The sequence below is a fragment of the Taurulus bubalis genome, assembly GCF_910589615.1.
Source record: "Taurulus bubalis genome assembly, chromosome: 7".
Classification (NCBI taxonomy): Eukaryota; Metazoa; Chordata; class Actinopteri; order Perciformes; family Cottidae; genus Taurulus; species Taurulus bubalis.
Window position 1 is genome coordinate 21,370,752 of NC_136595.1, and position 17,262 is coordinate 21,388,013.

The 17,262-nt window shown below is 43.4% G+C and overlaps 1 protein-coding gene across 1 annotated transcript; it reads right to left on the bottom strand.

Annotated features, from left to right (window-relative positions):
• Window positions 1–6,427: 6,427 nt before the first annotated feature.
• On the bottom strand, window positions 6,428–15,356 carry tle2a (TLE family member 2, transcriptional corepressor a). Its single transcript, XM_079220984.1, has 15 exons — window positions 15,285–15,356; window positions 14,534–14,747; window positions 14,172–14,188; window positions 13,150–13,245; window positions 12,533–12,577; window positions 11,380–11,541; window positions 10,933–11,059; window positions 9,840–10,039; window positions 9,488–9,567; window positions 8,611–8,860; window positions 8,027–8,274; window positions 7,428–7,575; window positions 7,143–7,293; window positions 6,831–6,907; window positions 6,428–6,703 (listed from the first exon to the last, which is right to left on the bottom strand). Exons 1-15 carry the CDS (start codon window positions 15,339–15,341, stop codon window positions 6,596–6,598), a joined length of 1,980 nt encoding a protein of 659 aa, XP_079077110.1. The 5' UTR covers window positions 15,342–15,356; the 3' UTR covers window positions 6,428–6,595.
• Window positions 15,357–17,262: the final 1,906 nt, after the last annotated feature.

A 17,262-nucleotide genomic window follows, 5' to 3' on the forward strand; every position in this document is an offset into this window, starting at 1 on the left:
AGGATAGAAGAATGATGAGGGGCTTCTACAATGGCTACTGTGCCAGCGAGGAGACCCTCTGTACAGTTTAATGCCTTTGCCTGCCTCTCTACCTTCCTGTCCATCAGCGACAGGCGGACGAAACGATATTCTCATACACGAGCTTGTATATTACTCCGAGCGATGCTGTATAACGGCTATGCAGCTGGTGGCATAGCGTGAATATTTGGGACATTGTATTTGATACTCTTCATTAACTGTTAGTAATGTCTCTTCCTCCTGCCTGTGCTTTCTCTGTTCCAACAGTATAAACACTTTTATTTTTCCTTTTACAAGCCCACGTTTAGTTTCTCTTTTTAAAAGCCAAGGAACTTCTTTTTTTTTAACTGCACTGTGTCATTTTCCCTCCTGATGCGTTTCCCATGTGCTGTACAATAAATACTATGTGTGAAAAATAAACCAAACTTGTGTTCATCCTTTCAGGGGTCTGCTGTTTTGATCTTTACCTGACATTTAAATGCAGAGGGGGTGGGAAAAGCAAAATAATCAATACTCGAGAACCAATTTTTCATTGATAATTCTTTGTGAACAACCCTCGTTCATTCACAATGAGGAAACAAACTTTCTCCGCAATAAAAATGTAAACCTTTAATAATTATCCTTTTAAAAACCAAGCTATTTTTAGGCCTCTACTCGAAAATTGCATACCCAAACTAAAAAGGGTTTATCTCTGCAACCACTAGGGCTATTTGAATAAATTTGGTGTTATAATAAAAGGTACACATGTGAGATTTTGGTCAGATGTGTAAATATCAGTCTATATGTTACTGGTTAACAGTAAATGAAGATGACACAAAGCAAAAATGAAAAGGTGTCAGGTCCGCCTAGAAAAAAGGATGATTATTTTTTTTAAATGATGCAGCTGTAAGGTCTAACTCTAACCCAAATCATAGCTCAATGTGAACATTCTCTCTGCAACGGTTGACTTTGATAAAGTGAAGCAAAACAAAGTTAGAGAGGGTTTTGTTCAGAGACTTCAGGCGAGGTCTCATTTGGGCCATTTGAATTTTCTCATGTACCAAACCATATATTTCACTTGTATATTACGTATGGTGTTCAATACATCCAAATACAGCAGCTGTGGGCTTTTATTTATTTGTATTCATAAAACAACCTATGATTAACAGTTTTATATAAAATCGCTCAGTTCCCCCCCCCCATGGGGTTTTTGTTAAGTACTCCTTAACTCCTGTCTGACTTTCACCGGTATTACACAATCATTTTGAAAAGTGTGACAAAATCTGTCTTAGCACAGCAACAGAAAGGCACATTGGTGATTCATTGTTTTGTAACACTGACAAAACATAGCAAAATATAATTTAGCACGTGCAGTAACAGGATTCTGATTCCTAGAGCGTGACCAGTGTGAAGAGTTCTTGTCTCTTTAGACACTGGAGCTCATTTACATAGATTTCCATATGTGTAGAATTTTAAGAAGATGCTGGACTTATCTCTGCAAAGGCTGTGTTGTTTAATTGGCAATGGAGATTCTCATGTATTATATTTGTATCATATTTTGAAACCTGCTCCAATGAGATGGTCCTGCCGATGTTACAGTATGTATAGAATGCTTTGCATTAATCAGACTAATTTACTTTATCTGATCTGGTGGGTAGTTTCACAAATTATATTTCGTGATTTATATATAAAACAACTATATTATGTTCATCAAAAGCAAAAATATATTTTTCCATTGAGAAAAGCCTGTGGTTTAATTATTCTCAATGAAAAGAATACTCTCCATTTCCCGACATAACTGATGCTATTACAGCTTCTACGTAACCTCTTACGGAGCCGCCATTGTTGTTTTGAATGAAGCCGGTAGCTTCGAGTGTCTCCTCACGAGACGCTGACAGGTCTGAGCGACTCAACGCATTACTTCAAACTTGATGAGTGTTGTGTGATTCTCACTTCAGCTCGTGAGAATCCAGCTGCTGTGCAAGTTATTATAAATAGGCTCGTTCAACATGAACTGCGCCACTCCTGGAAAGTGAACACGATAAGGTGGCGGTCAGAGGTCAACCTCTAGCATCATGGAAGTGGCGCTCCAAGTGTAAGTAATAACGGTCTTCACATGCACAATTGCATTGGTGGCGATTTAACACCAGCTTTAGCTAAATGGTTAACTATATGATGCCCTCTTATGACGTACATTACAGCTCTATGAAAAATGTTTAGGCATACAATACTATTGCAGATTTTGCATAGGATACACAACATACTAAACTATGACTTTTTTTATGACCGACATACATTCGATGACTTATCGACATACTATATTTATGACCTTTATGACATACTATACGCTTAATGTGCATACCTTTAATCTTGTGTTGCTCTCTTCTTCCATGATGCTGTAGTTCTAGATTGCAGACTGTAGTTCATTTTGCTGTGTTAGTTCTTGTGCAATATTTAGAATCTAGCTTATTGTTTTGTGTATCTCTTTGCGAATAAGAACCTTTCCTTCTCCAGGGGTCCAAACGCACTGGGGCTACCCGATTGACCTTTGTGGACTTATTACTTGATTGCGAGTCGTGAACCCATCACCACCATGTGCATGCCATCACTCCGGCTTTTGGCACGACTAGACACGAGTATTCCTTTCAACAATTACATCATAGCTGCTAGTTCAGGGTCCAGACATAAGTTCTCTTTTTAAATCTTCCTCACCCTCTAAGCCTGTTGCAGCAATGCAGCCTTTTCTGCTTGAGCGTTAGTATGAGCAGAGATAGAACTTAAAGCAGATGATTTAGTGATTGAAACCTTAGTTTTGACCGATTTCACTGTACAATTGAAACACTAACATCACTATCAGGCTCATCATGAAGCTGATTGTCATTGTGAGACAGACATTGTTTTACATTACTCACAAACTGGTCATTCAGATCCATCTTCGTTTGAAATCAATCGTCTCGCCTTCTACACTCATCTTTTGGAAATGGCAACTCAATCAACTGTTGTACATTAAAACGGCTTCAACACATATCCAGGAATTCCTTCAAACTCTTTAGCATCTTAGAAACGTTGCCATCTAATTGCCTCAATTATTTTTTCACGACTGGTTTGCTTTGGTTATCTTTGCTAGTCTTTTTTTGGAACATTTTCAATGTCGATTTCCAAACCGTTTGGAGACAGTTTAATTGGCCGTTTTTCTTGCCTCGTCTTTGGCGCACAAATCATAGTTTCCAGTTTGAATTAGAAAACTAACTTACATATGTAAGTGACCAATTATGCCCAAATAAAGTACACACAAAAAGGTCCCATCGACTCAACGTTTAAAACCATCATCAGGCTTTTACTCGGAACCAATACTTCAGGGAGCGTTAAAGGAGTGAGAAGAAAAAAAAAGATCCACCTCCCGGTATCAACTTCTTCTCTCGGCTGTCTTGATGCTGACGATCATCCCTGTAACTTGATAGACGATGCAAAACAGTCCCGCTTGATACAATCCAACGATGTCCCCATCGACACTACGTGGAGATGCTTACTGTTTTGGTCGTGACAAATTGGCCCAAGGTCGATTGATGGATGGAGAGCTGCACGCTGGTGCTCCCTCCTCACAGCAGGAGGGGCCCGGGTTCGATCCCGGGAGGTCCCTCTGTGTGGAGTCTGCACGTTTTCCCCGTGACAGCTGTGCGTTCCCTCAGGTTCTGCGGCTTCCTCCCATTAGCCAAAGACATGCAGCTCGGGTTCATTGGAGGCTCTGAATTGGCCGTAGGTGTGGATGTGAGCGTGAATGGTTGTCCGTCTCTGTGCCTCGAGATAAACTGGCGACCTGCGTCTCTAGCTGAAACTACGCACCTGTGTTTACTTACCACTCCATTTGAAGTCGTGACCCACCAGCAACATGGCATACTGACGCAAATATAAACTAAGAAACCAAAGAACACCCATTTGGGCTCTAACACTATACCATGACACTGATAATAATCTGACATTTATGTATGTGACATTATATACATTATGGCATACTCATCCAACCGTTTATGCACTATGATTTATTTATTTTGTATACTATGACCTTTTAACTTTTTTTTCATGGCACATACCATGACTTTTTGGCACAAATAAAAGGAATACAAAATAATGAATTGAAGGCTACTTCAAAAACAACTAAACATGGTTTGTATGCGTTTCTGTGATTCTAGTCTCTCTCTCATTGATGAGCACATGCCATGATGGGGCATGCTAATTATTAAGAAGGAGCTCCTACATGACATCATCTCCCTGAACCTTTATATAGTACTGTAACTAACATACTGTAACGTCAGCCACCACAATTACCTTTTAATTAAAAGTTCCTCGTCAATAACTGGTTATATACTGGAAGTACAAGTGGCATTTTTTTACTTCCAATTCCTTCAATTGTGCCATAACATTGTGTGCATTGAAACATATTTTTGTAGAGAGTAATATATATGTAGATTACAAATCCATTTGTGAATCCTTCTGTATACATTCATTAATATAGATACTGATCTGACTGTTCAGCCGAGCGATATATAACCAAAGCACTGAGCAGGTGATGTGGTTTCTGTTTCTATATTCAGGCCTTATTAGTAATTCAGTGTGCAGGCACACTCTGAGCTATGATTATGGCCATTAAGGCCAAAGCCATATTTTACACAAAAATAAATTAAATGGAGCCAAATGATTATTTATCCATCTGTGTGGCAGTAATCCTTTACTTTAGGAAGGAGGACAAGCTTTACTCTCAGGTTTACTTCTCTCACAGATGAAGCCTCTGGTCTTGGCAGGACAGTCACCACTACACCCATAATCACTTTAAAACTCGCTCTCGGGTAGCATTGCTGGAAAAATCCATTCCTCAGCCTATTGTGCTGCAGACCACCTTTGTCTCGCCCCACTAACAGCTAGCTCAGCATAAAAACACAACGGTACGGCTGCATTATTTACCGAGCGCTCCGGTCACAGAGGAGCTTGCTCATGCAGTGGGTTTGAATCCCAGGACGCTTTCTCATACGTCCGAGGATGCAGACGCTATCTAGAGGAGACGCTCTGTGTTGGAACGTTCCCTCAGCGAGAAAGAAATGTTTCCATCACAGGAGAGCGGCGGCAGAGTGTGTACTCACCATTCACACGTTTCACTTTTTATCCAAATATTTCTCAGATGCTTTTCTGGCACCTCAGTGCGAGCGCACATACTTCTGGCTGTTATGGTTTAAACAAATATTCAACAAATGCTTCTTTTGACTTTTGTTTGTTTTAAACATTCAAGTTTAACCTGGCGAGGATCTGACTTGGTTCTGCAGCTGAAAAACACATTTTGACTGCCAGCAGTGCACAACACACACACACACACACACACACACACACCCTTAAAGAGCTTTTTCAATCTGTTTTTTCTGTGAAAAGACGCTCATGAAAGACCAAAAACCCAAACAATCAAATGCAGATCTCAGACAAAAACTACACACCCTGTTTGAGAGATGCCCCACACTCAGTTTCTTGAAGCAGATCCAAGTCACAGATAACATCCCTGTTTGCCTTTAGAGAACTTTATTTACATGACCATATATAGCAAGGTTCAAGGTTCATGATGCAGTTGTGAAAATACCTTTCTGCCTATATGTGCCCTAATGAATATAATAAAAAAAAAAAAACATTTAATTTTGAGTGTCAAGGATGACGGTGACGTAGTGGAGGCAACATTCCCGTTGTGAGCGGTTTGGTGGTTTGAGCTGACTGCAGTTTTCTGTCCTCGGGGGTCATGGTTTTCTGTTCCTGGGTGGTTTCCCCCCAAAACATCTCCACAATAAGTCTGGATTTGTTCTTTTGTAAAGGAAAAAAGAAGAACAAAGACAAACTCTGAGGACACTGAGAAAACCGAGCCCTGTTCCGTCATGTATATTCTGGAGATGATACAATCATGTTGCTGCTGAAACTTAGCCAGGAGGGAAGAAAAAAGAAATAGCTGGAACCTCACAGCACGCCATCCTGCCATGCATCTGCTGCCCCGGGGAGCAGCCACGCAGCTGGACCAGACAAGGCCAAACTGGACCAGCTGACACAGGCTGGGACTTTTTACACAGCACAGAATATGGACCGATTCTTTTTCCATTAAGATCTCCCAGCCTCCCCCTAAACCCTTCCCTCACCTCCTCAGTCCCATGTCTTGTTCCACTCGATGCTGTCCAACTGTTCGCGAAAAATGCAAAGGCTAAAAAAATAAGTTGTTTTTTTTGCTAATTTCTTGTCCACTACAGAGGTTTTATTTTGTTAAAAAAAAGGAACAAAAAGGAACAAAAGCAAAAGTTCTTTGGAGGAATCCCACAATTGCGCAGCTATAGACTAACCAGCGTTCTCAGAGCATTAAAAACAAAGTTCAAAGTTCGTTTTTTTTCCAGAGATGTGACTTTGTGCCCCCTTGCTTCTCTTTCTCATTTCTTTCACAAACGTAAACAAAACAACAAAGTACAAGTTGAGTGTCTCTCTTGTTTTCCATGCCACCGACGCTCTGTACAGTCATTGGTGCAGGAGGGAGCCTTGGCCCCGCCCCCTGATTATTAGTTGTTTTTTCCCAGCCAATCAGAGTTCAGTAGATTACTTCGTAAACTGTGGCCTTCTTGTCCCCGGAGCCAGTGACGATGAACTGGTCATCGGGGGAGATATCGCAGCTGAGAACCGACGAAGACTCCTTAGACTGAAGAGACACAGAGAGGAAGCCATGTTAATGTAGTAAATCAATAGGATGAACAAGCAGCAAAATTAAAATAAATATTGTGCATTTGCAGACAGATGTACACAACACTCAGTGTGTTATGTCCTACCTGGAATATGCTGGATCCATAAGGTGTCCGCCATGCATTCAGGAGGTTATCTTTGCCTGTGCTCACAAACCATTTACCTGCAGAAGGAAACACACACACACACACACACACAACCATCAACAGATAAAGTCTCAGGGGAGGCGAGATATGGAGATGCCTGAGAGGAGGCGCTGCTTTTGTAAAGAAGAGACCGAGACGGGAGAGGTGAAAAGAAAGAAACTGTTTCCGAATAATGGGAGAAGCAGAACATTTGTTCTGCCTCCCTCGTCAATGTGCGTGTGTGTGTGTGTGTGTGTGTGTGTGTGCACTTACCGCAGTAGGCAAACTTGAGAGAAAGAACGCAGCTCTCATGGAGGTGCAGCTGGTACTTGTCAGGTTTGGAGACATGCAGGACTTCCACGTTGCTGCTCTCCATTCCCACAGCCAGCCACTCGCCTGTCGGACAGTAGCCCAGAGAGAAGATCTGGAGACGGGGAGGGAATTAGAGAGGAATGGAGCGAGAGAAATGTGGAGTTGAGAGCGGGGAAGTGTTATCGATCATGAGCAGCCTGTGAGCAACATGAATGCCCATTAGTCTGGACTGCAGCGAGTGTGTACCTGCGAGGTGAAGTCGTGCTGCTGGAGCTGCCGTCCCTCTCGGAGGTCCCAGCAGCGGACCGTGTTGTCCAGCCCTCCCGTCCACAGTTTGGTGCCGTCGTTGGAGATGTCGATGCAGCTCGCTCCGTCTGTGTGGCCCTGGAACTGCCTGCAGGGAGGAGACGCACAAGAGCTTAACAAACAGGTACACAATGCCGTACCCAGTGTACCTAGAAGTGTGCATTAGCTGGTGAAGCAACGCATTTGAAGGTGGGTACGTCTGAATATTTGCAATACTAGAAATACAAAATATCCTACAATACACTATTGTGTCACAAGAGTCACAAAAATGAGTTTGAAATACAAGCTGCTTCCCCCCGTTTCTCTCTCTCCCCCCCACACACACACACACACACACACACACACACACTCTTCTGTCTCTCTGCACAGTCGTCTCTGTCCTCTCATTTCCCACTCCATTGCTTATCTTCCTTTTCCATCACTCTCTTCAGGCCTCTCCTTCTTTCTTGTAACTTGAACAAAGTTTTTCTATTCTCCGTTTCCATGACATTTATTAAAACTAGTTCAAACAATGCAGTCTCCTCCCTCTCTCCTCTTACCTGACCAGCGTCTGGTTGTGAAGGTCCCAGACGACAATGTTCCCGTCGCTGCAGCAGGAGAAGCAGACCTTGTTGTCGGGGGAGATGGCCAGAGCGTAGCAGGCGGGAGCAGACGACGTTAGCTCCGCCTTGATGCGAGGAGTGGGCGTGGCCAGATCCCAGATTGACAGCGTGCTGGCCTCCCCGCCGACGATCAAGGTCCGTCCGTCCGAGAGCAGCTTGCAGGAGCGGATGTAGTTATCCCTGTTCTGATTGGACAGAATAACAAGACAAATACACACATTTATAGACAATAATATACTGTAGGTTGTAGTGCTCTGTAATTGATGACAAGGGGATACAAAGATAAAAGTTAAGTGTGCTGCTACAGCAGCGTCACAGCAATAAATAACGATGCTGGAGGATTTGGCTTCCGGGCCAACAACATTAAAGGTGATTCATCATCTAAAGTGCGTTTTTATGTGTGAAAAAAACAAGAGCATCACTTTTTGGTAGTAAAGTAACATTATTAGACACAAGCCGGACAACAAGCTTTAAAAATGAGTCTACAAACATCCGTCTCTGTCTTTTCGCTCATGACTCACCAGACAGTCCAGCTGGGCCATGGGGCTCTTGCTTCCAGGCTGGCTGATGTCCCACACCTTGACGCAGCCCTTGCCTCCGGTGTAGACGTGGCGTGTCGAGGTGCTGATGGTGACGGCGCACACCACCTCTCCGTGGTTCAGGGTGTGAATCTGACGGGCGTGGCGAGGGATTCCCGGACCCAGCAGGGCGTCAGGGGGAAAGGGCACCGGCTGCATCTGGCCGTCTGCGCTCACATGGAACGAGTAGGCGCTGCAGAGACGGGAACAGAAATGGATGAATAACAGATTAAAGAACGCATCAGAAACACTTTATTAGGTGGGAAAAAGTAGCAGGAGGAAAACTATGCAACGAACAATTGTGTAGCTTTGATGACCATCATGTAAAACTGCTAAAATGTTACACAACGCACATCTAACCTCGTCTACTTTAACTTTTTCAAGAAATACTTTTGACAGACCAGACATTTACTAATCATGTCTGGATGACTGAGAAATACTGTATTTAACTAATTGAGTCTATTGAAGCTGCTCTGCAAATATCACTGACGTCACTTTGTCTACATCGACCACTCTGCTGCAGAAGCAAGAAAAAACCCAGTGAAGTGGAGCCAGTCGTTGAAGTCGCATTGAAAACAGCATTTAAAAACGCCTTTCAAGAGCTTTAGGGGTGAATTTGTTTTGACTTTTAAAGTTATTGTATGAACACAGACTTACAAGCGTAACAGTTTTTTATCAAAGCATTTTCTTCCTGAATGTTCCCTTTTCTTTATTGGTCTTCTCTTCTGGTGTTGAAGTTGAATTGGAGCAGAACCGGAGTGCATTTAATAGTTAACAGGTGAAGGTTTGAGTGATAGCAGGCGAAGAGAAGGAAACTCACGGTTTTCCAGAGGTGGCTGACTGCAGGCTGGCGGGCAGCCCGGGGACCCTCATATGTGGGTGTGGAGACTCATAGCCCACCTGCAAGAGGAAGAGATAATGTGAGGAAAAACACCTCAAACCATACCCATGTTCATGGAGAGAATCAGATGAGGGATCGGAATAAAAGGAGATTTGTATTATTAGATTATATGAAAGCAAAGAGACTTTTCAAGAGCCAAGGTCATATATATATATACACATACAAACACACACACACACATACACACACCTCTTTTTACCCTTATATGCTGAGGTATTAGATATGACAGTGACACTGGAAAGACAAATTATCTGCAGAGCGTCTAGCTCACCACAGGAGACCGTCCGTAGCCTGCGGCAGCTGCTGCCGCCGCTGCTGCTGCTGCGACGCCGTTCATCTGGGGGGAGACTAAGTGGAGTCCGGCGCCATAACCCGCCGCCGCGGCCAGGTCTCCATTCACCCCTGGAGGCAGGCCGAAAGCCCCTGGAGGATACGCTCCCTGCACCGCCAGGGGGTTTCTCAGACCCAGAGCTGGAAGAAAAGACGAGAGACTCAATTTATTGTGAATTAGCTAAGTGAACAAATTATTGATTGAGGGAATGCAATGTCAGTCATTCAGAGACGAATCAGCTGCGCGTCTTATTAAGGTGACTCCCTTTGCAGGGCCTGTCACTATGTGAGGCAGTAATGACTGACAGGCTGTGAACAAGCTGCCGCCTGCCATACAAAACGCAGGACAACATCCCTAAATGCAGCACTAGATCACTACTGCCCCCTGCTGGGCATCAGGCTTTCCTGCAGAGAGACTTTGTGTGTAAATGTGTGTGCTCACATAAACGTCCTCTACATCCTCTATCTATGCATGCAACGAGGCTGTACATATGCATGCATAATGGTGTGTGTGTGTGTGTGTATGTGTGTGGGCTAACAGGTGAAAGAAAAAAAGAGAAACGGTGGAATAGATGGAGGCTCATTACGAAGCAGCTCACAGTCACAGTCCATCACCTCTCCTAATCTTTTCATATAAAAAGTGAGGGGCGCTGAATATTTTTACCCACAGCTGCTTATTAAGTCCAGATGGTGGTGGGTGGTGGGGAGCTGTCTGACACCCATACCAACTACTGTGGCCGGATGCCATTAGAATCACTGCATGTAACAAAGCAAGTAGAGGCTAAAAATATCATGTATGCAGAGGCTGATTCATATTTTTAATTGATGCTGTGTGCAGTGAAAGTGTGTGTCCCTGAGAGGAGGGATGGAGACATTTGTCTTTTGGTCTCCTGAGTTTTTCCAGTGATTTAGACAAGCTTTACAGTTTCACTTTACATCAGCTTCAATCTTTCTGAAGTCTGCTCCCATTTAACGATCACGTGCAGAAGACATGTTCATTGGGGAATAAAAGCGAGCTCATGGGATGTTCTTACCGAGGGGATCGACACCCGGCTTGCCAGGGACAGGTCTGAACTGTGGAGGTCCGCTGGGTCCCGGTGTGTTGGACTCCTGAGACATGGGGGTCCCTGGCTTCATACCTGGAGTACTGGACTTTTCCCTCTGGGAGAGGAGAGAATAAAAAGAAAGGTGTAAGTAAATAAAAAAGACGGAAAATAAATCACTTTAAAATGAGAAGTGGGCAGAATACAGTAAGAGTTGAAAACATAGAAACAGAAATACAGCTTGAGCTTTGTTTCTTTTGTACTTGACCCAACTGTGCACTCAGATATACTGTTCAAGATTTGGAGCCGTACTCGACCAACACTTTCCACTGTACTAAAATATACCATGTGTTTTCAACATGGATCTATGCATGTATGTGACAGTAATACAATAGAAATCATGCAAATATTTATCTTTCTAGAGCTGTGTGGGTCTACCTGCGGGGGCTCTTTGCCACGAGATGGAGAGGGTGCGCTGCTTGAGGAGGCGAGGGAGGCGGGGCTGGCCTGTGGGGGTCCCTCCTTACGAGACGGGGGCATCTTGTCCAGGCCGTTCTCCCTGGACGAGTAAGACTGCACACTGCGGGGGGACGACGGGTCCTGGATTAAGAGAAGAACATTTTAAAAAAACATAAAAAACTTCATATCACAAGATAAAAATAAGAAGTAAAAGGCAAGTTATGTATTCATTCATTCCAGTGTTTTAGTGTTGAAGGCCACAGAAAACACATGGAAATCAAGCTTTTTTTTCCTCATGAGCATTAACTAATTTGTTAGCTGCTGAATTTGTAGGATATATTCAGAATTTTCAAGTTAGTCTTAAAACAAAGGTGAGGTGCCCATATGAATATTTAAATAGATTGCACTTGCTCTTATCATTCCTTACACTTCCTTATATTCCAACATTTATCTGAAGTTAATATGGGGCTTTATTCTACAAAGACTGTGGATGTTGTCCAGCATCACTTACATTGGAAGCACATTAATGGTCAGAATGAACAACAGGACGAATGATAAAAGTGAGAAATCAGATTTTGTGTTCATATAGGCAATGGACAGTTGTTTTAAAACGGACATGAAAAACTGTGAACCTATCCATTAGCTGCTTGTGCCAACGATTGTTCTTCAATGAACATAAAAGGAAATCACTTCCTGGCACCAGATGAGTTTCCGAACGAGACCCACCCAACAATGTAAAAGCTTTCGAGAACTGGGTATAGTCTCAGTTACTGTCATCTCATGAACAATGGACTCTTCCTTTGGAAGTCAAAGATAATACTGTTTTGGGGGGTATTCTATACAAAGAAACACACTTTACTTGCCATCATCTTAAAACCTTCACTTAGTGGCATTCATTCATAAAACTGATGAAAACATAAAAGCGGCAGGGAGCACGAACTGCAGTAAAGTGTGCGTATGCATTTGTACTTTATGGTTGTATGTTGTAAAACAGGCAGAGGTGGAGGAGGACGAGGGGGATTATTGTCATTATTGTCATTATTCAGATGGTCCTGCTGGGTGTGTTTACATCATGTATGCAGATGAAAGCGGTGAAGTGAGGCCAAACAGAGGCCGCCGGCCGCCTACTAACCTCATCCACCACCAAATTATCATCACTCTTATCCGCATCGCTGCCCTGTGAGAGAAGAGAGAGGAAGTGAGATTAGATATTCCTGCTCTGCTGTTTGATGTATGTAGATAACATACAAAGAAATACAGCAAGCAAAGTCATATGCAAACAGTGTGTGTGTGTCTCATTTGAAAATGTTGTATACTATATTTTGTCTCAAGAGTTTTGATTTGTTCAACTGCAGAAAGAGGACAATTAAATATCTCATCTGAACACTTTATTGCCTGAGACGGTTGGAAGATAATGCAATGGACAGTGCAAAATGTAATTAATTAGTTCTAGATGTGTAACTTGGAAAGGTGAAATCCTCTGAGGCACTTCTGTTTTTTTAATACTGATAATATAATAACTACCCAAGATTAATTTATCTCAGGATAGAATAATCCCTACCAGACCTTAATGTATCTGTTTTCCCACAAAACACACCAATGATACAGTGAATATTAGAATGACTGTCTAAAAAAGAGCGCAGGCCTCCAAAGTCCACAGTACATACACCACTGGTCTTATCTGGCAAAGTTGGGTGAAACTTTAATTCAGTTATTTAAACATTTAACAGTTTTATTAAAGTGCCTCACATAGTCGGTCATGAACTCCTTCTCATCAGCTTTCCTCTTCTTGCCATTACTGAGGTACTCTGCTGGGCGACCCTTATCCCCATTGGACAGAGAGCTCTGCAGAGAGGGGGAAGAAGATTGCAACATAGTGAGGCAAAGAAAAATGGGAGGTCATGGGGGCACAAAGAGGAGAAGGAAGGATGGAAGGAAGAAAGAAAGAAAGGATGGGAAAAAAGGAGTGAGGGCAGAGAGGGAGAGGGTGATAATGAGGTGAGAGGGACTGCATAAATCATGTCAGGCTCATAGGCTGCGGAGATGAATGTGAAAGAATATCAGCCCACATCGATCGGCCAGCTCACTGTAGGAGTGAGAGGAAGAAAGGGAATGCTTAAAAGTGTTCTTTAAGGCAGCAGAAAGGGCGGTGGAGCAGTCGGACTGCATTTTGGCTCTCATGCACAGCTTTCTAAACCGGTATTGTCACAATGCTTTATAGTGGTATTGATACAATGTTGAGATCTAAATTGTTGTCATAAAGGGTTCAGGATCAGTGCATGTATTCATGTTTAAGTACTCATTAAAAGCTTGTTTTGTAAGTGCAAAAAAAAGAAAGAAAAAAAAAGTGCTAAATTATAGTGAAAATTCAGCATGCAAAATATTTTAAAAGGGTCAAAGGACAAGAGTACTATAACATGTATGGAATAAATGAAAAAAATATCTACTTGGGTTCAAATGAAGGACTTCTTTTGGATAATTTCTATTATATATATATATATATATATTTATTTATTAAGTAGCACTTCAGGTTGCTCCCTCCGGGAAAAATGATTATGAAACTAGAAAGCATCTCCTTCAAATACAATATTATGGTCCTATAACATTAGGCAGAACAATAAATAATTCTAACTTCTTATTTTGACTTTTTGCAATGAGGATATCCATGTAAAACACAGACTTTGCCTACAATATCAAAAAATTGCTTAACAAACGGGGGGATGAGTGCGAGTGTATTTGATATTAGTGATTGTGTAGTGATGTGTACTCACTGGTCCTGCTTCACGGTCTAATCATTCCAAACACATCCAGGTACCAGGCCGAGGGACAGCAAATATAGATAAGGACACAAACACACAATTGCAACATTATCAATTTATGTCACTCTCTGGATGATGACTCAGTGGGAAAAATCCTAGAGAAGTGTTGTTATCAGCAACACTCTTGTGCCCTGCCAAAAATCCAAAGCAAATCATCAAGATCCATCAAGCCAAGCTTCGGTGTTTATTCTACCAACCACCATTTATAAGAATGCAATCCGACTGTTGTCCCAGCCCTAAACTCATCTTGAGTTTTACACTTTGAAGAACACACACACAAAGAAAGAAACAATTAACAATTTAAAGTGCTGTACCTCTGTGGTGCTCTGCAGCTGCAGCGGCTGCGGCCGCGGCCTCAAGGTGAGCCCTCTCATCCTTTGCAGCCAGCTGGGCCCCCAGAGCCCCAGACAAGGCCAGCAGGCTGGACCCTCCACCGAGCGCCAGGCCGGGGTGGGACAGTCCTGATGGGTGTGGGCCCATTGGCAAACCCTGGGCATGCTGGGAGAGGTGCTGGGCCTGAAGCTGTTGCTGCAGAGAGGAAGAATAGAAGAAGTAACGCGAAGAGAGAGGAGACAGAAGAAAGAGAGATTTGGGTCATTTACAGGCAAGGGAAGAAGTAGCTCAATTGGAAGTGATCAAGAGGAAGAAAAGAGGGAACTAAGTGCTGCGATGTGTACGAGGGGGCAAAGGCTGAGGTCAAGGTAGTGGCTCTTTAGGAGGGGAAGCCTTGTGCCTAATCAGCGTGATGGGAAATGAGATGAAAAATATCTAAAACTGAGATGTTACTTAAAGCCAATTCTTTAGCAGTCGTATTTACATTTACCAATCAGAAAATAATTTGGGACCTTGGCTAGGACCTGTCATTGATTGCTGTTCAGGTAGCTGGTAAAGCCACTTGAGTAAAAAAAAAAAAAAAAGTAAAAATCCTAAAACCCATTCTTGATATTTCCAAATAGTCATCCATCTTTATGAAATTAATTGGCATAATTTAGAGCGGGCAAATGGATGTTTGCCCCAAAAAAAGTAAAAGGAGGAAAACTAAATAAATGGGAGGATATGGTACACGCTATGAGGCAGAGGGGGGAGCCCACGTACCCCTATCGAAGCATTTAGCTCCCCCATGGTCACCTGTTTGGCGCGCTCCATGGCCTGGACCACTTGTTGTTGGTGCTGTGGAACAAATCAAGAGGTCAGAGAGGGCGGGTGGACTCTGAATGCAATACTAATACTCAAAATGTTGTTCTCTCTATATTAATGACTTTAATGTTTAGTAGACCAAGTAGAAAAAAAGAAGAAAACTCAAACAGCATTTTTGAAATCCAGATTTTTTTTCTCTCCCTGTGAGTCATGTTAGCATGCAACCATTTGCCGATCGAGGAATGTGCTTTGAAGTTTTGTCCTTCTGCAGCTTTGTGTGTGTGAGTTAATAGTTATGGTGTGTATGCATGTGCACGCCGTCTGCGTGGGCTGCTGACAGACAGGAGCGCGAGAGAGAGGGAGAGGGCTGAAACAGTACAGTGTGTGCATGTGTGTGTCCCACCTCCTGTGACAGGAATGGGATGAGCTGAGCACAGATCACGTTCAACCGCTTGGCAATCTCCGTCTGAAAAGGGGAAAAAAAAGATACTGTTGCTTTGATGAATAAACACACACACACACACACACGATTGAGCTTGAACAAAAAGAAACACACTCAAAAGGTTACACACACACACACACACACACACACACACACACACACACACACACACACACACACACACACACACACACACACACACACACACACACACACACACACACACACACACACACACACACACGGCTGTGGTCGGCTTCTCCCAGGGCCAGTGTGGTAAATATTTCAGCTGCTTACATTTGGTCCATGCAAATGGAAACTCTGCCAGGGAGATTGGCTAAAATATTCATGGACAGCATCTGCTGCGGCCTCAGCCAGCCCACACAGTGTGTGTGTGTGTGTGTGTGTGTGTGTGTGTGTGTGTGTGTGTGTGTGTGTGTGTGTGTGTGTGTGTGTGTGTGTGTGTGTGTGTGTGTGTGTGCGTGTGTAGGAGAAAAGATGCAAGATTCACCATCTTTTCTCATTGTGAGAGTGTGTTTCTTGTGTGTGTGTGTGCACGTGTTTCTTATGTGCCCTTGCATTGTCTGTGTGTATGCGTGTCTGCATTTTGCATGCTGGAGTGTTTGTGTGTTTCCTGCTGGGGGTCAGTGATTCTTACTGTGGGTGTGTGTCTGTCTCGATCTGCTCTACTACACAGCCCACAGCAAACTCTTCCTCCCTCTCCTTCCTCATCTTTCTTTCCATCTTTTTTCCCCCCATCACACTCCATTTATCGCTCTTTCCATCCACCCCTCGTTCCATTTCTCCCTTCCCAGTATTAGTGCAGTAATCAGTGTTGCAAACACTATGATGTCCAACACACACACACACACACCCTCACACACACACACACACACACACACACTTAGCGGCAGGCCCAACAAGGCCGTTAGGCTAGTAATGATATGCATGCAGAGATCATGACAACATCATTATGGCCGCAGGCTCTTTTTCTTGTTGACAGCTAGACTCTGCATGACTGTGTGTGTGCGCGCACGTGTACTAGCACATGTGCGAATATGTGTGTGTGTGTGTGTGACACACACACGCTCTCTCTCTCTCCCCCCCCCCCCCATCTCATTCTCTCTCTCTCTTAAGTGATTTATTGATGCCGGACTGAACTTCCACCCCCTTCTTTTTCTCTCTCTCATTCCTCTTGCTTGCACACATCTCTCCCTCCCTCCACTCTCCATTTTTCAGCCAAGCAGCATGCTCCCCTCCCCCATCCTCTGAATCCATCACCCCCCACCCCAAGGGAGACACAATGATTTCTTGTTAGAGAACTCCAACTACTAAATGACATCTTCAGAGAGAGAGGGCGAGAGAGAGAGAGAGAGGGGGCGAGAGAGAGAGAGGGGGAGAGGGGCGAGAAAGAGAGAGATGAGCAATCGCGAGAAAGAGGATAAAGAGGGGAGGACAAAATGG